General features: G+C 44.5%; 1 protein-coding gene across 1 annotated transcript in view; it reads right to left on the bottom strand.

The window, feature by feature from the left end:
* Nucleotides 1-19345: 19345 nt before the first annotated feature.
* Nucleotides 19346-24871, bottom strand: part of RCOR1 (REST corepressor 1) — a 44158-nt gene continuing 38632 nt past the window's right edge. Inside the window, exon 11 of the mRNA XM_015632009.3 lies at nucleotides 19346-23718. Within this exon, the coding sequence (XP_015487495.2) occupies nucleotides 23677-23718 (42 nt within the window). The 3' untranslated portion in view covers nucleotides 19346-23676. The remainder of the gene's footprint in view (nucleotides 23719-24871) is intronic.

Genomic DNA, 24871 nt, shown 5'->3' with positions numbered 1-24871 from the left:
GCTCACCATCCACGTGATAATTCACAGATTCAAACATTCTACCTCTTCCCATTTAACCTTTGTCAGCAAAGTTAATTTGCAGAGGCAGATTGTGAGCTCTGTGGGACAGAAACCACATTTTTCTACTGTGTTGTACATAGTAACAGTTTCTATGTAATATTCCATAGAAATAATAGTCTTTATAAGACAGGCTAAATATAACAGCTCTAATGAAGTTACCTCTGGTCTTAAACATAACATGCCACCTTTCCAGCCTGCGGGGCTTCAGCATGCACATTGTTCCCCTTTTGCAAAAATAGGGGAGTAGGATGGTTGTTTTTCAGCCTGTCCTCAGGCAGCTTTACCTGCTTGCTTTTTGTCCTGCAAGCTGCTTAAATGCATTCTTCACTTTCTAAATATCACATGGTGACCCTTAGGATATGTCACACTTCTCTTTTGCCACCTCCTCCTGACCAGGCTGTTTTCCAGCTCTGTCCCACTACTCCGTGACCTCTACACCCTCACCCCTGCCACTGCCTTTCTTGTCATCTCCCTCCCTTACTACTTCCCAGAACTACCCAAATCTCAGAAGAAAACAGGTCTGCCACCTTTTTCTATGTTTTTTTTTTTTAAATTTCCTGTGAGTATACCTAAAAATGAGGAAATAAATCTTCTATGAAAGAAAACAAAATTGTCCCCCAACTTCAGGATGAACAAAATGAAACTTTTACTGGTTAGCTAGAGCAGAATTGAAACTTCCCTCTAAAAGCTGTCAGCATAATAGCTTAAAAATTAAGGAAACTAATGATTTCAGCGAATACATTAGGCAGCTCAGGTTAATTCCTGCTTGTGAGTTACATGGTATCACACACAGTGCAGCAACACAACCATCCAAGCTAAAAACATCCACAGTCATCTCCAGGGTTGCAGACAGTAATGGAAGACAAGGGATTCCTTCCTGGCCTGAGTTGAGAGTGCCTTGGACCACTGCACCCTAAAGATGTGAAGTTATTAAATGTGTTTGTTGGGACCATCTGTTCCGAGAGCTGCAGCAGGCAGGCAGGGGAGGCTGCCTGCCATGGCTGGTTGTCTGTAGCTGCTTATCTGGAACCTGAGTCACAGTTGGCTGCTGGTCCAGAGCTGAGAAGCGAAAGAAACCCAAATGAAATGTAGTCAGCTCAAGCTCTGGCGTTTCACTCGTGGGCTACCTCGCTTCAAATCACTTACAACTTCTGCTACACATGCGGAGAAAAGAGCACTGCAGAAGTTACAAATACTCTATAAATACACAAAACCAAGCAGTGGCTTAGCTAAAACTGAGTATAGATATGGGGACATGGGGCAGGAGGGAGAACCCAGTACTCCTATTATGCATTTCAGGCTCACAGATAATAAGAATCTCATTTTCCTTTCCTACCTACCATCTGCATTCTCTTCCACTGCAGACAGTGCTTGAGAAGCCAAATAAGCCAAGGGTACCCCAATGATGTGCCACTACAGGTGCAGTGGTGGCACTTGCTGTTTGCACACAACTGCCTTTACTGTGTAAAAGTGACTTCATGCTCTTGTAAAACCAGCCAGAGACCCTGTCCCACACTCCTTCATGAGAGCAGATACACCTGCTATAGCTGTACCTATAGAACTCTATCTGTTCTATGGGCAGAGAAGGTACATCCACTATGTGAATGTATCCACCAAAGATGGGCTGGATGAAATAGGGGAGAAGTTCCCTCAAAGTACCCATTTTTCATTCCCTGTGAAAGCCAGACCCAGGCAATAGCACAGGCTGTGGGTCACTGTGTGACATGAGGCTGTACTGCACGCTGCCAAGCTGTCCAGGAGCTACAGACAGAACACCTCAGTGCCTCCAGCTGGCCTGATGTGCTCAGGACCTGTGGAGCCCTGTGCACTGCTCCCCGCACTGCTCAGTCCAGGCCATAAAGTTTTTCTACAGCAAGAAGAAAGGAACAAGTGGGGATGTGCATGTGCAAGAGCTAAAGACGAAAAGGTCAGTCTCCACTTCCCAGCAGCAGCAATGTTTGGGCACTTCCTGGGAAGCAGGGCTTCAGCATGCATAACAGCTCCTCCAGAAGGGAAATATTGAAAACTCATGAATGCCCTCCCTCCTCCTCTCTCCCTAAGCTAATGTATCTGAGCTGATATCATAGGGTATGGAATATCCCTTTGGCTAATTTGGGTCAGCTGGCCTGGCTGTGTCCCCTCCCAGGACCTTGCCCACTCCCATCCCCTTTGGTGAGGGAAGGAATGTCAGAGGGGCACTGCTGCTCAGCAGTAGCCAAAACCCTGCTCTGTTACCAACACCCATCCAGCTACCAATGCAAAGCACAGCACAGTAAGGGCTGTGAGCTTTACCTCAGTCAGACCCAATACACCTGCCTAATGGAATCTCAACTTGGGATGTTCAAATTACAAGCAGCAGGTCAATTTAGGGAGTTAGACCTGGAGCTGTGTGCTTGCAGGAGCCTGAGATGCTGTTCTGAGCATGACACTGTCATGAGGAACCAGCCACCTGCCAGACCCAAGGTCTCCAGGCTAGGACTGGAACTTGACTCCAAAAAGCACCTAAAACCCATGTAACATTCTAATTTTCTATTTTACCACTCAAAAAATGCTGTGTTTTCTCATGTGGCCAACAGCACTCAGCCATCACTGCTGAGCAAAGGCAGCTCCATGGCCACAACATCCTGGCATGCTGAGCTGAAAGTGTGGCCACAGCCAGGGGAGGAGCTGCACCAGAAGGGCTGTGGACAGGCAGGATCTTCCTTCTGCTTTGCTCTCTATGCAGTGCTTTCTCCTTTTATCACTTTTCATTCCTCCCCTAACCCTGACATATTCCTGCTGTTTTCTTCCTCCTCTCTCCTTGATCATGAGCCCACTCACAGTTCCTACCAAAGCCAGTGGGTTCAGCCTCTGACATTTGAAGCTCCCAATGCTGTGCTCTCTCTCAGGCAAGGATCAAGCTCCCCACCAAGATTGGTCCCCAGTCTCTGCACTCCATTTCCCCCCACAGCTTTTTACTCTCCAGTCCCCAGAGTCACCCACTGTCTGGGTGAATTTAGATTTGGAGACTGCCCAGAGATGTCCATGGTGGCAGAGGACAGCCTTTGGCTGGATCACTGGGGCAAAGCCTGAGCTTTGATGTCAGATCTGAGTCCCTGGTGGGGGCACACGTTGCACCCCTCTGTCCTGCTGTGTTTGGACCCACAGCTCTCCCCTGCCAAGCTGGCATCTCTGCTCACATCATCACCCCACGCTCTGCTTGCAGCACTTGCTCAGAGTCAAAAATGCTCTAAGTCAAATGACATTCACAGTGATTGGGTACCTACGTCCTTCATTCTCATTGTTTCACTATGACACTGTGAGAAAACACTCTTCAGATTCAGCTTAGTGCAAGAAATTATTTCATTAAATGTTCACCAGAAACCCCTCACCTTATCCATGCTGCTTATGCAGTGCAGGACTCAGCATTAATCCAACATGCAGCCACCAACAAACCAAATCTGTTGCTAATAAACATGCAGAAATGCCTGGCCCCTGATGCATCCATGACCTTGTCTCTGGCATCACAAGGAAATACTATTTCCCCTCTATCTGATGCCTTCTGTTCCATTTCCCAGGATGTTAAACAATCAACCATGGCATGGGGAGGGAAGGGGGAAGTACTCCTCATTGCTTCTGGAGAGGGGAAGTAAGGAGCTGCAGGACATTTCCAGCCCAAGTAAAAAGCATCAGGATAACAGTCTGGCACCAAGTCATTCTACAGAAAAATTAGCAATGATCCCCACTGCAACAGGAACAGGAGCTGGCTGGATATTTGTCAGGGTTTTGGCATGTGTGGGTTGGGGTTGGTTGGGGTTTTTGCTTTTACTCAAATTAATTTAGAAATGGAATGCAGAGGTGCCTCTTTTATAGTGGCTCAGCTGAGAATAATGTTGATTTGCAGTTTTTGTGAGGGTTTAGGTGATAATGCTCCTCTTGCTTTCACTGTAGCAGCTTATTTCTACACCATGGACACACCAGTTTGCTTCCTCTTTGCTCATTCGTGAGGAATATGTGTCAGCTATATATATGTTGTTTGTTTTCTGTGTTTGTATTTCAGACCTCCTTTTTTCCCTCTTCAGGCAATTCTTATTGACAGACTAATAAATATTACAGCCTCTCTTTCCTGTGGATTAGGAGGGCTGCAACTATCAGTTCAAATGCTCAGAACAAGCCATTTTTTCACTGCACATAATAGGGGAGGGGAAGAAAAAGCATCATAACCCACGAAGGGCAATCAGGCAGGGGAACAGCATGTACACAAAACGCTCTGTGGCAGCTCTGGACTTACACTGTACCTGTTTCTGAAACCTTCATTTGTCATTTCAGGATTTTGTATAGCAGAGGATCCAGCTGCAGGCTTGAATTGCTGTTTCCATCTGGGCAGTTCTCAGCAATCATCCAGGAGGAAGGACACGCACCAGCCACAGGTTTATTGTTTGCAGCAGGCCAGGTAAGGATGGGTGTTTCAAACCAGCAGCATGCCTCTATTTCTGGATGCACCGAGCTGGGTCTGAGGTTCCTGGGTCAAGAGCAATCTTCTGGTCTTCTCAAGCACCCAAATATCTCAGGATGTCACAGCCTCACCTGCTCTCCCAAAGATGGTGCTGCATTAGTTAATCCCATGCTGCAGTGTGGGACCAGACAGGGGAAAGCCACACCAGATGTGGATTTCCATCACTGATGTATTATGGCTGCAAGATCCAATGCTCTAGGAAAGGCCAAGGTATTGGGACTTACTAAAATCACTGTTTTCCCTCAAAAAAAACTTTTTCCTTGTCTTTACTGCAGGGAAATTACCCATGGACTCATGGAGCTTCGAGAGCACAGGGCATCAAGTGGATAAAACTGACAGGAGTGAAGGAGAAATGAGATATGAAATTAAATAATGGATTATAACACTTGTCTCTTGCCTGTAGGAATTTGGAAAACAAGAGACAGGAAGGTGTCCAGCACCAGAAATACCATCAACAGAAGCATATGCAAGATTTTATTTTTATGAAGACATGCTCAAAAGGGAGACAGGCAAAGCATGGCTCTAAAACAAATATAATTTTTCACAGTCAAAAAGATTAGTCTTGCTCAATAGTCTACAGCTAAGTGAGAAGAGCTGGTAATTAGGTGACACTCAAAAAGAAAGAGAACACTGCAGTCTCACAAAAAAATGTTGGAGGGATATCACTATCATATAAAGACAGAAACTTCTGAGGTCTAAGATGGGAGATTTACATCTAACTCAGTATACTGAAATGCCTAGTTTAATGGTAGGTTATAAGGGCTGTCAGAGACACCAAACTGGAAAAGCCACTGCTAAAAAGAGCTCAGTAAGGATTCACTATTGCTGAGGATCACAGCTGCAAATCCTGGCCAGAAACCCATGGTGGACTGAGTGGGCATATCCCAACACCAGGGGCAGGTGCAGAGCCAGAATTGCAAGATCCAAGACAAGATTTGCAAGGTCCAGTGTCTTTGCAGAAAGGGTTTTCCATCCAGTGTGAAAGTACATGTGGACTTCTGCAGCTCTGACAAGAGCACAGTGCAGCCCCACAGAAACACACCTTGGAAGCATCCCCAAAGGTCCAGCCCCAGCAGGAGCAGGTGGCTCCAGTACAGAGGTGAGATGAGAAAACAGCTGCAGGGATCTCTCCAGAAGTCAAGGCTCTCGGTGAGTAAAACACCAGTGTGAGGGTCTCTTATAACCTGGATAGCTCTGGGAGTGGGTAGAGGCTCAATACAAGGGCTGGGAAGAAAATGTAACCAAGCTCATTGCTGAACTCAGCTAGCACAGCAGGAATTCATTTCTGTCATAGGTAGAGGCAAGCTAGAGGTCTGAGGAAAACAAAATGTTGAGCGGTTTGTTTCAAGTAGCAAGTTTCTGTCCCAGAGCTGAAAACATCTTAAGCTTCAGCACCTGGACTCCTCTGCCCCAGCCTGGATGGAAAACTGAGTCTGCACTGACTGTGCAGCACCAGCCATGTGTTCATAGAGGAGAACAGGCACCTTTGGGATGCAGTTCAGCTCACCTAGCTTAGAGATCTAACTTAGGAGGGCATGACTTGTGTCCTAGGAGAGGATATTTTTCTCCATCAAATCAAAAGGGAGGCTTTACAACACAGGTAAACATGAGCTGGTCACATGGATGACATGGTCTACACACGAGTTGGTCACCATCATCTGAAACCAGGATGGGATTCATCTCATCTAACTGAAGGAAATTTTTATCACAGTACAGGAGCTCGCAGAGAAAAAATAAAGAGAAGCAGAACTAAAGAAAGGAACAAAAACAAAATAAAAGCCCAATTCCCAGTAGTAGGTGAAGGCAATGCAGAAAGAGACACCTCTAAAGTAAAATGAAAAAGAGACAGAATAAAAAAACCCCTAAGATAGTGTTTCTGAACATACTGGAGGAAGCCAGATTCACAGGCCAAGGCTGGCAAAGGCCTGCTTATTCTGGGAAAATATATATATTGATTTTGGATCATTGTCCTTAAAATCCCAAAATAGCGTGATTAAAGATTACAAAGCAGTAACCATGTGTCTAAAGTCTATCTGCCAGTCACAGCATAACAACTATGGAAACAACAGATAAACAAACCCCAGCTCATCTGTTACAAGTTAAATTGTTCCAGGGGGGGAGAAATTATTGTGAATAAAATCCCCTGAGCCCAAAGCGATTTGGCTCAGTCTGGGATCTCCGGCTTATCTACCTCATGGGAAGCGATGCCTGCTGTCCCAGACCAGCACATAAATGTATTATGTATTATTCTTTGTGCTGGTGGGCAATTCCACCCTCCTCTAAAGGGATTGCTAGAGGGGCCAGACCAATAAGAGAACAAGAAACCCTCCTCAGGTTCATCCAGGGAAAAGGGAGATGGCAGCTCTGGGTGTCTGGGTGGGCAGGGAGGCTGGCCAGGCCCGTGGCACCTGGAAGGGGCTGGCACAGGGACACTGGGGGTGCACAGGGGTGAGGAGGCCAGCACTGAGAACAGCCCTGCTGAATTGCTTGTTCAATGCAAGACCGTCCTTCTGTCCCTCCAAACAGTGGGGCTGAACTGCAGTGTCCCAGAGCAACCCAGCCAGGGCAGTTTTGGGAACAGCTTGAGTCTGCAGCCAGGGACAAAGCAGATGATGCCTTTCTTCAGCTGGCAGGAGGATTTTTTTTGATTTATCTCATACACTGCGAGATGCATCCAAGCCATTACTCCAGTCAGGCAGCGTCCCCTCTCCTCCTACACTCACTGCTGTGTGGAGAGGCTGTCACCCACAGCTGGCACCCCACCCCGCTGTGGCTGAGCCTCCTGACAGCTCCCTGCAGGGGCAGCAGGCTGGTCCCAGGGGATCCAGCACTGGCCCTGCAGCTCCTCTGGCTCTCCGGTGGCTCCTCTGCATCCAGAGCACCGCGACTTCAGGGTCTGCTGCAAGTTTGATGCTCATGATGGGAAACCTGGAATTTTTGGCAGAGGCACAAGAAAGAATGGAGGAGGGAGAGGGTGATAGAGAAGAATTTGATGCTGCTCTGAGAACAGTGAAAACTACAGAAAGAAAAAATAATCCTGCAGAGGTAGAAAAACTGATTTACAGCTGAGCTGATTTTTAGAGTGGCAGCCACCAACATCTGCTAATGGCAGTAAAAGTCCTCCCACTTTGGCTACACATCAGCTTCTGTATAAACTCATCTGAAGGCTGGCAGGCATTCTGGGATGGCTCTTCCAGTATGTTTTATTGCTTTGGCACTTGTAAAGGGAACAAATTTGTGTTCCTGGTGGCCAAGGGCCACACATAACCTGCAGCCTCCCCTCTCACGGAGATTTAAACCCCCCTGCATCCCCTGTCCCACACGGACTCCTTGATGCTGCTCCAGGCTGATGAGCCCTGGCTCAGCACCCACCTCCACCAAGTCCCTGCTTCCCAGAGTAGAATAAGAGCACAGCATCCAACCTTCCTCCCACCTGGTCAGGAGGAAGGCTCAGGTAACCAAGCCCAGGGCGGGCATTGGTGCCCAGGGCACCGCCAGCAGGGCAGGAGAACATTTACAACTTCTGCTCAAATTCCTCTGCAAAGGACTCAAGATGCTAATGGGTTTAAACTTTCCATGAATTTGCAAAAGCAGTATCCTGCAAAGCTGCAGATGATTGTTCATGCTTCCTCACCTCGTCTAACATTTATTATATTTTTCAAACAGACATTAGAATTAATTTAAACTTGATTTTTTTTTAATTTTTTTTTTTCCTGAAGCAGGCTATAATTAAATATGCTTTTCCCTGTGACATTTGCTGGGATATAGTGAGGCCAGGGCATTTTTAAAGACTCATTCAATATAACTAGCATTTCAATTAGTGTAAGCGCATGAAGTAAACATTTTAAAAAAACAGCCTAGTCACTTGAACTCATCCACATGGGACAATTTGATTTTTAATTGACTGCAGTTTTTTATTTTTTCAAAGGATAGGAAGTCTGATTGAGTGCTGGAAGTCCTAGCAGAGTATGCATGCTAAAGCATGCTGAATTACATCTCATTTTCTCCTCGGAGCTGTCATTTATTTTCCTTTCCACAACTGAAGCTTCACGTTGACACTTAATCTCTGTGTTCCTGCCCTTACTTGGGGAGGTTTTCATATAGGAAATTTCCTACTGAGCAGCACTGTTTCACTGAAGAAAGCTTCTCTTTTGGTCCATCCCATCAACATGCCTGAGCATCGACTGGGAAAACCATGAGTAATATTTTCAATGGCTTTTCCTTCCTCTTTACAAACAGTAACAGAGAAATATGGTATTCATCTCATTCCTCTATTTCAGGGAACATCTCAAAAAAAATACAATAAAGGCCTCCTTTGGGAGTTCACAGGTCCCAGCTACCTACTGAGAAGTAGGTTATTAAAGCAAGAGTCACATTTCACTGTGTATCAGTGCAGCATCTCACACAACAGACCCCTGACCTTGCTCGGGGTGCTGGGCAGGAGGCAGCAGCGCTCTGCAGCAGGAACAGCCATCGAGCCTTTAATAAGTTGTCTCAAATTACCATAGGAGACATTAAGGAAAGAGACATTTAATTACAGTTCTCTGTTAGAGGAAAAAAACAAACCCAAGCATCATTTTAATCCATCTCCTACAAGCACAGGAAAGGAAGGCCACCTTCCCTGTGCCAGGTCTCCTTTCTGTACCGTGGTGGCCAACGCTGAGGGTCACAGGGAAAGGACATCAGTGACACCTGGAAAGCAACATGGAAGGCTTAACTTTTCCAGCCCACTCTAAAGGCAGCTGTAATACAGCATTGGAGAGGTTCTCCTGCTTGGAGAATGCTCTCTGTGATCCTGCAAGCAGCTGAAGTTTGTACAGCCCCCAGGGCAGCAAATCTGTGAGAGAGCTCTAAGGCTTGTGGGCTTTTCACAGGAGCCACAGGGAGAAACTCTGGCTGAAGCTGAGGAGACAGGCTTGGGGAAAAGGTGAACCTGATATTTCCCTGTAGGAAGCAGAGGCCTGGGGGCTTACAGGGCAAGGGGAGCATGTCCCTAAAGTGACTGCTCAAAGGCATGTGCAGGAGGCTCCCACCATGGCAGCAGCAGCTCATCCTTGGGTAACCCAACTGTGCTGCAGTAAATTGGGCAGGTCTTTGGCTCCAGTTCTCCCCAAGACCTGGAGAAACATGGGGACAGCACTCAAGAAGAAACTCAGTATCTGCACCACTATTTCTCTTCCCAGTAATACTGCTGCCATACCAAAATGAAGCATGGTTACAAAAGCCAACAGTGTTTCTAAAAATAAAGAAATACCAGTAAATGCCTACATATGAAATGCAGCATTTTATCTAATGCTCCCAATTGAACTAAACGCTGTGCTGCTCACTCTGCCGTTCCCAGGAAAAGCACAGTGCATCTCCAATTGATTTACCCTTATTACTCATTTTGTACTGGGGTTTGCAAATTCCTCTCCCGGTGCAGCACATAATTTTCCTCCCTTGCTGATGAACGGCAGCTGGCTGACTCCGATAAATCCCACTTGGTCACTATCAAGTATCTTCATATTCATTCCTCCTAACTGAGTGGGTGAAACACTGCCACCACTGCATTAGTGGGAGGCAATTTCAGTAGTTGCCTTTGTCCTTCCTTTAGCCTCTTCCACAGATCCCAGAGCTTTCCCATTATTTCAGATGCTGGAGATGCTTTCCTCGACTTAGGTGCAAGGCAATCCTCTCCAACAGGAGGAGATTTGAATACCATCATCTCTGAGTGGAAAATCACCTTTAGAAAGGCTCGACCCAGAACCACTCCCAAGTGGAACAGAACATCCCAGTGCCTTTTTCCCATTTCACTTGGAGGTGCTTGGCTTGAGCTGGAACCCAACAGACCCCATGGCTGTTTAGCACCATGCTTGGTTTTGTGCTGTCAGCTCCTACACACTGACAAATGTCCTTAACAGGGCACGTCTGGGGCTGGCATTTCCTGCCCAACAGGAGCTGTCCCAGGGGCTCTTACTAATTGATCCCTGGCCATGTTCAGTATTTGCTGTCAGGATCCCAGAAGCAAGGGTCCATGCTCCCTTTTCCTGGGTGTGAATAACTCATCTCCCCCTTTTTTTTGATTGAACTGGCAACATGTGAATACCAGATATAAACAGGGGAGAAGGAGCAAGATGACAAGTTAAACATGGAAGCAGACCTGCCTGCCCTGCCAATGAAGCTCCCCCGTTGGCAAAGCATTTCCCCACCTCTCCCTATGGCAGCAGAGAGGTGGCACAGGAGAGCGCCACAGGGAATGCAGACCTGAGATCTGCTGTGACCTGCAGGTCAGGGAAAGGCGACATCTAGAAAGCTTCTTGCTGCAGGAGGGAGGTGGCACTCCTGGCTCTCTATTCCACTGGAGCCAACCCATGCCCCTCCCAGAGGAGCCTCCATCCAGCTCCTTGCCCCATGGCCTTGAGATCCTGGTGCCCCCCAGGCCTCCCAAGGAAACCACGCTGTTTTTTTCTCAGGGACACCTGGGGCCTTGCCTGGACTTTGCCAATTAGAGGCAGAGTTGCAGAGACTGCAGAACAGCTCTCATTTTGTATTTCATTTTTTCATTTAGATTAGTTCAGGGATCAGAAAATGAATGAGCTTAGCTCAAGTCCCACAAGCCTGCTTTCCCTCCAGGCAGCTAAACACGCTGCTCAACTTGCTAGGCAAACATTTAATCACTTTCTGCGCTCAGCGTTCTCCGTCACAAGGGAGGTGGGCTCTGGCTGGGCTCCTCAAAGAGGCAAAGCAGCCACACAATTATTTCCCAAGCAAGTTGTGACCAATGCATGAGGACAAACACAAAGACAGGAAATCACCTTTTGGAAAGAAACTTTGGATTGGGTTGAATGGATTTCTTGACTTCCAGAGCATCTTCAGCACAGCCATGAAACAGGAAACAGGTAACTAGCTGTAACCTACCTGTCTGATAATTTATTCCAGGAAACACAGGAGAAGGGAGATTCACCTCTGCCGGTCACCAGTGCCAAATACCATGAGTTTGCGTGGAGGGCATTTAAATTCTGTGAAGTCCTCCTTTCAATGACGGCAGTAGCAAACTCCTTCTACTTGGTTTATCCAAAATAAGGCTGAGGTGTAGCTGCCCCCTCATTTACAAATAGCAGGCTGGGAAAAAGTGGCTGTCATAGTGTTTTTAACCTGGCAGAACGTGATGCAATGAGATATGCCAAGTAGAAAACAAAAGATTTGCTGGGCAAATTAAGGCAGCAAAGGTAACTTAAAATTGAAGCCATTTGCTTAGGGACCTTGTGAATTCATTGTTGCTTGAAGTCAAACCTGGGCATCATTCCAAGAGCTACGTTACAGCTCGAGAATAAATTACAGGTGTGACAGAGCTGATGTTCTGGAAGTGCAGAGATATGATAAAGGCCGTGGAAACAGTCACATCAAGCGGATGTAATTATGAATAAATTGACATTCCTTACCTAATGGGAGCTGCTGAAGTGTGTGGGAGAGGAAAGGGGAGAAAGGTATAATTAGGGCACACTCCCACAGTTGCCTGTACAGATGGCTTGTCCTCCTGAGACATCTCCTCCCAAAGAGAACAGCACTACTTGGCCTGGCAGGCTGGATGAAGCCTTTAAGGCAAAAGCAGTACTGGACATGGGAGAGCACTCCTCACTTAGGTACCAAATGCAAAATACAGACTCCACATGCACCATCTTCCCCCTCTGTGGTCCTGGGCAAATGGGCACCTGCTTTGTGGGACCCTCTGCCCTCAGCTGGGCGGGTCAGGCTGGCATCCAACACCTGCAACCTACCACATTACATCTGAAGGCAGCCTGTTTGAAAACCCACTCCTTCAAAACCTACAAGACATCATCCCACTTGATCATTTATCACTAGACATGTGGGTCCTTCATGCATCCCAGCACAGCTTATGCCTCCCCTTCAAATTATATTCATCCAGACTTTTTTTCCAGAGAAATCCCCCAAATAAATCATTAGTGATTTGTACTTTTTTGAAGCAGTCCCCAGTTCTTTGGAATAGGTATTGCTTGGGCTGTCATCTAACAAGATTAATCACTTTTCAGGGCCACAGGGAACACCTTCCCCATCCCTGTCTCCTCAGAGCTTTGCCGACTCTGGCAAAGTACAGGCTGGAGGTGCCACCTGGCACTCCTGCATTGAACACAGGCAGTTGAGAAAGAGTTTCTCTACAAAGATAACCAAATTTGAAGTTTCACAGCAATAAGGAATGTGGCACATCTGTCACTCAGGTCTGCTAATGATTAATTCCCTTTGCTGCCTCATTTCCAGGACTTTGTCAAGAGCTGATTTCTAGCCCTACCACACAACCTCGGCTGAAGCATCCACCTGTTCACCCTCCCTGGCCAAAAAACCATCTCCTGCAAAAATGAATTCTGCACTTCAGGGCTCCAAGCCTCTCCCTGCTCCAGGGGCACAGCCTACACTCAGTGTCTCCTTTCAGTCTCCCAAGGACTCACATCACATCCCTCCAGCCCCTCACCATTCCTGCCATCGCCCTTCTGCAGCCTCAGCCTCACCACTGCACAAGAGGTGGAATTTTTTGCCAGTAGATTTCAATACCTTTGAATGGCCAGAGTAATGCAGACTTATGCAAAGCTTCCCACACGAAAGGCCTCCTCACAAGGGGGGCCAGGAAGGAGTGCAGAGGAAATGCAAGGACACATCCATGCCCCTTCCTCTTGTAGGGTTGACAGTTTCTCCCCTGGCTTCTGCTGCAGGTGCTATTTAAGACAGCAGCCTGCACACATTGCCCAGCTCCCAGCCACAAACACATGGCTTCCAAAGGCTTCTGCGAGCATTAATCAGACACTTCAGGACACAGTTTTCACGTACTAATTTACTTAAATGACATGTTACTTTGTCTTCTCATCCGAGACACCTAAACAGCTGAACAGAAATCACAAAGTGAATCTCAAAGGAATAATTAGTATACAAAAAATAAACCAAGCCAAACTAAAGCCACCCAGGCAAGTGGCCCTTTGGGGTCTGCCTGCAAAACAACTCATTTAGAACAAAATAGTCACACACTGAAGAAATTTGAACAGAGTTCTCCAAAGCTCCAGCTATTCTAAGAGAACAACCTGTTATAAAAGGCTGTTGTGAAAAAAGGGAACTTGTGATGTGCAGCCAGACTCAGCAGGGAAAACAACCCAAATTTCTCATCCATTACTCAGGAATGGCCTTAGAGACAGGATCGTGGCAGCAGTCCCAAGCCCAAACTCCCCCACAGACTGTGATGGTGCTTCCATTGCTCCCGGTGTAGGTTCCAGGTACCTTCTGTTGATTTCTAGACACCCACGCTAATCTGCAGCTGGAGCACAGCCCAGCAATCTTGTTGATGTGTATAATATCAAGACATTCTTGTGCTCTCCAACTTTACTCTGTGCTTTGATTATGCCTGGTTAGGAGTTTCCAGAAAAACCTGCTAAAAATACCATCATTGCCAAGGAGCAAGCCAACACCAAGGGCAAAATCCTTCTAGAGTCAGAGAACTTCAGCCTTCAGAGAGCAGGTCCACACTGACATCTCTCCAGAAGCCTCTTGCATCCAGCTAAGCCCCATCCCTCCAGTTTGCTACACAACCTCGGCCTCTGTGGTGGTCCTCCAAGAGGGACATGCAGATCAAGCCCATCCCACCTGCATTGACTTCTCATGGGGCTTATCTTACACCAGCCAAAAATAACTCTATTAGACAAGATCCACCACAAACCTCTTTTACATCACCTTGCTTGATCACTCTGCCTATAATGACAATTCTGGGGCTTTTGGTAGCCATGCACCACAAGGATTAGGAAATGTCTCTTCCATAGGTACATAACTGCTCTTCTATTACTGTGAAACATTAGCTAAAGGTTTTACCTCCCAAACACCCACAGGCTGCCAATATCAGCCCTAACTGGTCATTATTCTAGGACTGACTAATCCATGGGAAGGACACATCCTAACACTGCCCATCTGCAGATGTCAGCTCACGGATGAGTTAACCTTGCCTTAGGTTTGGCAGAAATTAGCAGCAATTATAGTTTTGCTTCACCTCCATAAGCATATTAGCAACTCACAGTAATGCTGTGAGTCCCCCAAGCAACTAGCAGTTGTTTGAAGCCTTTAGCAGGTTCTGAATTTTTAAACAAAGACATATTCTCCTGAGGGTTTACAGGCCATTAAGTAAACGTTTAACTTTTTAGTAAAATGTAAAAACATTGAAAACCATCTCAATTACTCAGCTTTCATTTATACAGCACTGTGACCTCTCCATCCCAGGAGGCTGTAGAAACAAAACTGAGTTACTAAATGAAAAAATGCATCTTTACAAGAGAAACAGAGATGATTCCACTGCTTCATGGCAATCTTTAAATGCAAGAACAGCAACAAAAATCACAAACGCCCTCTTCGCTTCATTTTACAGATAACTTTTTCTTTTCATAACAGAAGCAAAACATTGCAGAAGGATGGAAAACTGGACCACATTCACTGCCCTCTTGTTAGTACAATTACTAGTGAAATCCTTGAGATTACCCAGTTCAATCCACAAAATTACCATCTCCAGTGGACCAAGTGAAAAGGAAAATGCTTCATGAATGCAACATAATTCCCTCCTCTGCGTCTTCCAAACAGGTCCACCAACTAACAAGGAAACCATTTGAGGAGCTGGACGCTCTCTCGAGTCCATCAAGCATTGCTGAAAGCTTGCTGCTCCTCACAGCACACCAACACATCCCCTCATTAGTAAGGCACATCCTTGTCAAGTTTCTGCTTGGCCCACACCTAATGAGAGGCTGACAAGCAATCATTTAAAACTGCATTTGCTCTAACATTATGAAGTTATTTACTATCCCCTGTTTCAATACTTATCTACTATCTCCCTGCAGACTATGTAAATGCACCTAACAAAGCTTGGATTAGGCTCCCTATTATTTAATGCCTATAGCAGGAACTACACCCCCTCATTTGGGGAGTTACGGTTTAAAGCATTAATACAAAAATACCTTAGGAAATCCAGCTGAAGTTAGGGAGCCATAAGTTATTTTTGTGTATACATATACACACATACACACACACACAAAATCACGTTTTCTCCTCTTATTGTAAGAGATTTTCTCTGCACCTTGAGAGCCAGCCTGGCTGAAGAGGACTGAAGAGTGTATTTTTCATTCTGGAGGCCCTAGGCAGTGTACATTTGAGGCAAGAGAAGATGCAAGTCAGTTGATATTTATCATGATCTTTTTTCTTGACACTGAATGCTGAACCACAATTCTGGAGCCCTGGCAGATCCCAGCACTCACTGCTAACAATGCACTAAAATAAAACCATGAGGAAGAGAACTTATCCATCCATGCCTTGGGCTAAAGGCATTGTTCATAACAAATTGCTTGACTAGTTTATCTTCCCTGTGTGCATGGAACAGTTCTCTTAAATTATTTTTCTGCTGCTAAATCCCACTGTGGTTCTGGGTCACTCACAGAAAGTCAAAGCGAGAGGCTGCTTGTGATGGAGCACAGGCACAGGGTATTGTTTGCTTCCCGAGTAAAGCACGGCGCTGAACCCGTGGCCTCCCATGATTAATTGCAGAAACTGAAATCTCTATACAAATACTTTTAAAGGATAATTTGCTTAAGCTTAAAAGTTATCTTCTCAGAATATTTGTGCCAGTGAGACTTGACCGTACAAAGGGGAGAACCAGTCACACAGCAAAAGGGAATTAGCTTAAAGGAGAACATCCAATTGACTGCTTTTGGGTTTGGTTTATTAATAGTTGATTTTAATTTATTTTTTGGGAGCATTAACGGCACTACATATTGATAAGAGACACAAAGCTACTTTTGGCATTAGAAAAGCTGTCCTGAAAGTTGTACTGAAAAGGCTAAATACGGTAGAAAATACACTATTATAACATTTTCAGCATTAGGGGCATTTCTTCATAGGACACTTACCTGAGCTGTCCCCCCAAGAGAGGTGGGATACAGGGCCCAAAGGAATTGAAATTTGGCTCAGTGGAGTTCCCCACACAATAAAGATCCATTTACAGAGCAATTAAAATGTTCTAAGCCACTGGGGAGCTTGCTCTGTAATCAGAGGCAAATTTCAACAACCAATGAAAATTCAGGATCTTGAGGACATACTTGTCTAGAAGCTCCAGAAGTTTCCAACCCAGATTCCCCACTGTATCTTGGGTCAAGAACACAATATCCCAGAGGAATTTTCCAAAGCATTAGTATGAGGCACTATCAACATTTCTTTGTCCATCTCCAAGCAAAGTGCCCAGCACCGCAGTGAGGGGTCCAAGTCCTCATCCCCTCTTGGGTTAAGGCCAGGCAGCCACGGCACCAGTGTGGTTAATGCCCAGCTCCCACATCAGAGACAGAGCCCTAGGCTCTACCTTGATCTATAATAAGGAAGGGAATAAGCCCTTTCAGGATGTAATACATTAGATCAGTTTTCAACATCTAATTTAGGATTAAATTAATTATACCCTAGAAAAGCTTATTTCTCTCTAAGGGATTCTGGACAGCGAGCTCAGGCAGTGATATCCTTATCCACTGATGAATCCTGCACCTTGCCATAGACTAGTCAGGCACACGTGGATCTCTGGCAAACCCACTGCACCCATTCTTCTATTTCATTAATTCACTTTCCACTGTGTCTTATTCTAAACCTTGAATACACAAGGCAGCATCAAGAAGTCTGCAGCTGCTGAGATCTCCTATTCATCTTTTTCTAATAGAAATCAGTTCAGTTTTGTCACACATACACTCTCATCTTCCATTTCAAAAGCTTATCCAGGTCTTGCTAAGCCACAGTCTCATATGCTAGATGTCAGACAAATTAGGTCTGTGCCCCCAAAGTGTGCAGAGAGGGAAAAGCACCCCCCCCTTCACATTTTATTTCCATTATTCCACACAGCTTCTCCTGTTGCAAGTATCTTCACAAACACATCCAGAATCAGAACGAACACCTCACCTTTCCCTCACCCTTGTCCCCAGGTACAAACAAGAAATCAGCATGACATGACTCCTATTTCCTGATCTGCCCCGTGTGAACTCCTTACCTGGTCAATGTTTTTACCCAAATCGGAAAATCCCGCCCTTTGCTGCCCTTGTTAGGCGAGCCTGCAGCCTTCTTCCATACAAACTTCTCCCCTTTCAGTAGGGGAAACTTTCAGGTGATTTCTCCATCTATTAAAGTTCAGGTCTCTACACTACTGTCCTCAAGAATTCCCTTCTTGATAACCTTAGAACCTTCATTCCCATAAAATTGTACAGTGATTAGTCCTTAGTTCTTCTGCAGTAAAATAAATCAATTTCTCTACCACTGTCAGCAGGCCCTTTGCAGAAATGTTTTTGTTTGATTTTGTTTGTACATATACATTTTGTTGACTGTTTACTAAAAGCATGACCAGAAATAACATTTGCTCTTACTACTTCAAAGACTATTTGGGTGGATAAGCCAGAGCATGCTTTAGAGGTGAATAATAGGTTTGAGACCTGGTTTTCTCTCTCAAACATCACTCTCCATCTTTCAGACTGGAAGAATGTTTATGAAATTAAATCCAGGCTTATACTGTTACTTCATAAAGCTGATACTTGGGGATATTAAGATCTTGGCACACTTAGCAGCACCAACAGCAAACTCTTCCCTTTCAGCCCGAGCTCCATCCTGCAAGGCAGCTCCTACTCTAAGGCGGAAGTGCTCAGTGCCACCATCTTCAGATTCCAATTTGTTTATGCAGGACAAGCTATATCAGGAATAATACAGCATTAATCCAACACTGCATTCCCATTTACAAATACATACCATTACCAGGCACAGACACAGCACCTGTGTATTCAAAAACACTGGCTTTACACTACTTTACCTTTGCTTCTAGACTCCTCAGAAAAGTACATGTTCAGGTAGGGGAAGTCCTCATTTCCTCACCTTTTTATGCTCTCTGATTGAAAGGAAATTTCTTTCTTTTTTATTTGTTTCTCTTTGTTTTACTTTGGGGTTGGGGGGCACATGGGGCAAGAAGGGCTGGTTTGTATTGAAGGTTTAAGTGCTTCGAGTCAAAGAACTCCCCTAAAAAAGCAGATTGCTACCTTACAATATTGGTACTGTATTCTCCACCAGCAGGAAAATTACAAGGAATGCTTTCCAGTCAGGAAACACCCTCAGCTCTCAAAAATGCTGCTTGTTCTTCCAAAACCCCAAATCAGTTTCCCTCCCTACCACTTTGCTTTACAATATAGAAATGCATGACTAATTCCTGCCCTCCATAGGGTGCAGAGCTGGAAACCACCAGTGTCCTGCTGCAGGAGTTCTGCTGCCTTTAACACACACGAGCAAAGCAGAGAACTTCTCATCACCTGTCCTGTGCTAACCCTGGGTTCCCAGAGCACTGCTGGGACCTGCCTGCCCAAAGCAGTTTCCCACAAACAGCCCCACAAAGTCTTGAATGTGCTTCTGCATTTAGTGCTTAGCAGCACCCCATCATGGGGAGACAGAAAACATGATCTTCCTGAAAATTCCAAGGTGCAAAATTTCCTGCCCTTCTGAGAATCTTCAACAGCAATATTGCACATTGCTAAGCTTTGAGGGCAAGTGTTGCCTTTTCCTATGTGTTTTAAATGTGTCATTCATTTGAAAGATGACAATCTTGTTAACCTGTACAGTCAAGGGTTTTTTACATGAAACAAAGAGGCAGCAGTTTATTCTTCAGGTCCTCCTTATCTTAGGGATGGACACTGTCAGGAAGGCAAAAACCCCTTTTGCATCTCCTGACCAAAATCTGAAAGGTAGGGGTTCAGTTACACATCAGAACCACACTTTACATCAACAACATTTTACTACATATTTTATTACATCAATGGCTTGAAAAAATTTTATTTGATGTCAGCAAACATTGGAAATCATAGAAAAATGAATTATGTAGAATTTCACAAAGGAATTTACCCCACTATAATTCCTCATACAGTAAAATAATCCAAAACCAAATGTTACTTTTCAGTGGCTAAGCAATTTTATAATGCTATGAACATTCATCACAGTAAGTGTGCTGAATAATAGAAAACAGGCAAAAAAGACATTTAAAATATTACTTACAACAGCATTATTACAACATACTTTCTTTAAAATCCCAACGAGTATTTCGTCACTTCAAAAGCTATACAGCATTTCCATTATATTTGCAAACTTAACCTTATACATCTTTTAAAATCTTGAAAAAACTTCTTTTAAGCAATCTATAAGCAGTTAACAAAATTGATAAAATCTACATAATGGAATACTATACACTCCAGTATAAATTTTATTTTAGGAGAATATGAATGTAAACACTCATTATTATACAACATGCATAGACTATACTGACCTTCCATCTTCTGAACTGTAACTTTCACTGCAATTGTGCTTTACTATCAACAGGAAAAGCTGCATTAATCCAGGGAGTGGCAGAAAGTATTTGCTTTAGGGGCATTGCACAAGATCACTAGATTTTGACTTACTGAAAACAAGCTGAAGCTAATAAAATAATTTTTCTCCTTTTTTTGTAAAATATCAGCCCACACATCGCTGAATGGGCTATGCACAAATTCATACCAATTTGAAAAATAAACGCATTAACAAAAAAATCTCCTATGGTATTTTTGCATTTTATTGACTTGGAGATTTTTGTTCACAAATCCAGTGATCAAGTTAGTGTAATGCACTGTTTGGCTCATATTTGGTGTGCAAGAATACCAACAGCATATTAGCGATTTCATAGAATAAAAACTGAAATTTAAAGTGACAATGAGCATATTTTAATACATAATGTTTCTGATGTATTTGTACAGGAAAGAAAAATGTTTGTCAGGACATTGCTTTAAGAGAGTAAGAGTTTCACTCTTATTTTAACTATTAAAAAAGTGTTCAAGTGGATATTTATGGGGTCTTCCTGGTTGCAAACTTGTAAAAATATATTAACAAACCATTATCCCCACTGGTATTAAATATATCGAGACACAACCATTGTGGTTGCACTACCAGGTATGGCTACTACGGTCTTAAGCATCTGATTGTACATTGTTGCTTTACTGTTAAGCACAACTGAGGCGTGTATTTTTTTCCCTTGGTTATAAGATTATATTACAAAAATTGATCACTGTTTCAAACCAGTTAAACACGAATATTCAAGTAACAAGGTTGTTTTAATGGATAAGTGAAAAAAAGAAGTTACCTAGCACTTTACACAACTACATAAAAATTAAATAGAACAAATGAAATTTGTTTATGCATATGCAATACACTTTTATATCTTTAAGATTTCTAAAACTAAAACTTAAACTATCATTTTCTTTAACGATACCATATTTTGCACAATAACTTATACTTAGGAGAAATAATTTCCCATTTTCCACAAAATATATATAATTATGACATTCACATCGATAGTTTAAGAAACAAAATTTAAGTGAATATTCTTATCTTATGCAGTTATCTTTGTGGACCCTTCTAGTCAGAATGCAACCAGTTGATGTATCTAATGCTTGACCCATTTAACAAAAGAAAAACAGGGTCTTCACCTAAACAAGGTCAAACCATTTCAAAAGCTAAAATGATTTTATCGCATTTAAAAACATAGTTCAAGAGAAGGTAAAAAACTAAACGTTTAAAATACAGTGCTATTATATTGCATGTATCAACTACAATAAGATAGCAGTCAACTGAGAAGTAATTAAACAACTTTTTTCTTCCTAATATCACAAATTATACATGTTTCCCCCTACCCCATGGGGATGAAGCCAAAACACAACTTTTCTGATAAGATGGATAGATTTGAGGGCAAAAACAGATGAGAAGTCCTCACAGGTACCTAAGTCTCCAGCAGAAGCCTCTCCTGATGAGTTCCCCCAGCTGGGACACAAGCTCCCACACCAATCCCACACGGGCGAGGACCTGTCTCCATGCATTGGTACCAGCAGGAGGTTTAATATTTAATACTAGAGTGTTTCTAAAGAGCAGCATTGCTTTACACCACAACTGTCAGCTGGATTCACAGTGCTATTTGCCCGGTCTTTGTTCCTAATTCACACTGGCTAACACCTAGCATTCCTTCCCAGCTCCAACTGACACAGGTCTGAAGGAACATTTGAGCCACCAGAGCTGCCAGTTCACACACAAAGAGCAATACAGAGAGTAGGGAATAGCTCCCTTCCATCCTCCCATCACCTCAGAGAATCTCTCTGAGCTACTGGTATGGAACTGCTCAGAAACAGCTGCCAAAACAGGCCCTTTTGGGGCTCCATATTCTAACTTGCCCTAGGAAATCTCGACCTGCTGTGCCTGTGTGTTGCTGCCCAGTTTCTGACATTGAGTTACTTTCCTCACGTACAGCCCAAGGGTAAGACCACACCTCACTGCTACAGAAGGCCATGTCCCCTGCCTTTCCTGGGCTCTGACTACACTGCAGGAGGTGCCAAAGTTGCCCAGCTGGCATTAGCCTGCCCCACTCGGGTACAGAGAGCAGAGCCACCACAGCACACAGCACGGCACAGCCCAGCAGCCAAACCTCAGCACCAGCTGAGCTCCACCAACCTCAGCTGCAGGCCAGGCCATGGGCTAGCTCATTTCAAGTTGTGGTAAGAAAGGCTGGTGCTGTACATCACTGTGTGCCATCTTGGCTTGAATCCTCTGTAGAGGAAGAGAAGCAAGAAAGGTCCTTTTTTCCGCCTGCAAAGACACCTGGTGGTTTCTTCCAACGTCATTAAATTAACCATTTTTAAATGCTTTGTGACTAGTGTTATTTTGCAGCTTTCCACTGTACAAGAAGTAATACTGCTGCTTCCAGCTTCCCTGGACACTGTCTGCTCAGCAGTCAGCAACCACCCTATTCAAGGTGCAAAGTCCTCCCATGGGACTTGCAAGAACAGTTCCAGTTCAAGCCAGCTAGATAGGCCAGAGCAGGGGCCATCCGAGCAGAGGGTTGGATTTGAAAGCTGCATGCACCAAGTATTTGGAAAAGCACCTCTTAAGATTTTAAATTGCATATCTTGGTTCAGAACATGAAAGCGATGTGTGCTTCAGAAGGGTTAAAATGGCCAAGGAAAATTAACCCGGTTCTTCTCCATTACACTTCCAAGAAACCAAAAACTCCTGAAGGCTGAATTTTGTGCTCCAACCCTCACCCAAACTTCCAGTGAGAGAAGCAGTTTGATGTCTTTGGCAAACAGCGCTCTGAAGAGGAATGAGACACTGGGACAGAAAGTGATCTATGGTAGCCAAATGCAAAAAGGCACATATTCCCCAAAAGGAGAGGCACCAGAGAAAGTTGTTTTGACTTAATCCCACAGAGGATCAGGAAAAAGAAAGTTGTGTAGCACTCACTTAACAAGTTACAATGCAAATGCTGAATGCCAGGGGTTAAATAGCGTATCAAACAGTTTAAGGTTAAGTATTCCCTTTTGCACTAAATAAAAGCCATTAAAATATACAGGAATAAAATGCTCAGTTAGAGAGCTTTCTATGAAGCAAGAACACACAAATACAGTGGAAAGAATTGCACAAACCAGAAGTGTAATGAATTACATCTACAACCTTGGACTGACCAAACCTTAGAAATAATATTTCCTATCACTTTGCATTATTCATGATTGCTTGCTAACATGTCCTGTCACTGCAGAACAAACCTGACACGGCTGGCATGTACACAGGCCCCTCCTTTATAGAAAGCTCACTAATCATAGTGTCATCATAAGAATACACAGGAAGCGGAGACCACAAGGCCATGCAGCAATACATACTTATACCCTACGGACCAAGTATTATAAGAACTCCTAATGTGTAGTTACTGTGGGGCTGCTAAGGAGCTCCTTGCTTTGCAGGTTGGTCAAAATTTATAGACAGGTGTTACTGGTTCTAGAAGTCCCCATGCTTAAGCATGACGTTGGTGAAATGGAGAGCTGAGCTACCTGGGTGCTTTTGAAAGAAAGTGGAGGCAGTATGGAGGAATGAGGGGAGATTAAGGCAGATGTAGCACAGGACTGGAAGCGTTTGCCTTTTTTTTGGTAATAGCTGCTTGTCCACAGATATGATGCAGATGGCTGTCTGAGGTTTGCTAATACCTGATATCCTGGATAACACAGTAGTCAACACAAATTGTTCTAGGCTACAGCACCTTCTCACGAAGCAGATGCATATCTGACATCAAGAACAGAAGTAGCCTGGAGGGAAGTGGGGAGAAAAAGCAGATATTTAGTTTAAAATGAATACACACAGCTTTCTTGCATGTCCAAACTTCAGCCCAAATCCATGGTAGTGACAGTGACAAAACAAACAACCTTGGCACATGGGAGGAATTCCAGCAGCTTTTCCTATTCTGAGGCACACTGGGATTTGTTGTTGGGAATGTAAACATTCAGGAATTAAGACTGGAGTTGATGCTGTTTTATAACCAGCAGCCTCAGCTCCCCCCTTCAAATAAAAGGAGCTATGGCCACTTGCTATGGAAAAGCCCAAAGGCCTCAGAGGCCTGATGAACCTTTATCTCGCTGGTGGCCTAGATAGCCAAGGCATGCCAGAGAAGACAGCACCTGAGGGATTTCAGTGGTAGACCAGCAAAGTCTTCTGCCTACTGCCGAGTCCACCTGACTTGACCAGACACTGCCTGTGCAAGCACCCTCAGGAGCAGGCACCAGCCATGCAGCACTGCACAAGGAGGGCCCAGGAACCCACTCCCAGCCCACGCAGGTCACTTGTATCATAACTCCAATTTCACTTTGGCCCCAGAACCACTGAGACAGACACCAAGTCAGCACCATGCTTACATCACCTCTGAAGGCAGGAGCCCCACATTCACAGCTTCTTTTGGTCTGGTTCCCACCACTCAGCACTTGCTCTGCTCCAGAGTGGACACTTTCTATCACTAATCTGGGGATCACAACTGCTGCTCTAGTAGAAATTTTACCAGACCTTGCTGTCATGCCTGCGCTCTCCTAACTCATTTGGGATCTTCACTGTTCCAGTATCCATACACCCAGCCACATCAGCCCACTCCAGCTCCTGCTGAAGCCATTTTTTCCTCATGTCAAGTGAGACTCCCCTTTTTTGATGTCAGCTTTCAGAAGTTAGGGTGTACTTGAAGCTAGGAAGAATCTCAGAGGGCTCAGAGAAGAAAAAGCTCTGCATTATCAGCATATAATTCTACAAGTCACAGGAAAATACAGAGACAAGAGCCATATAGCTTTCAAATCGTGCTGTGTACTAGCACCAATGCTGCTTTGCTCCACTTCTCAATTCTGGAAGAATGGGACAATTTCACTCACACATGCCTGTGAAGGTGAGTTTTCTGAGTTTGGTTTTGTTCATCTGTCACAC

The sequence above is a fragment of the Parus major genome, chromosome 5 (genome assembly GCF_001522545.3).
Source record: "Parus major isolate Abel chromosome 5, Parus_major1.1, whole genome shotgun sequence".
Classification (NCBI taxonomy): domain Eukaryota; kingdom Metazoa; phylum Chordata; class Aves; order Passeriformes; family Paridae; genus Parus; species Parus major.
Note: the sequence above shows the minus strand (reverse complement) of the source record. Positions and strands in the feature narration are given on the sequence as shown.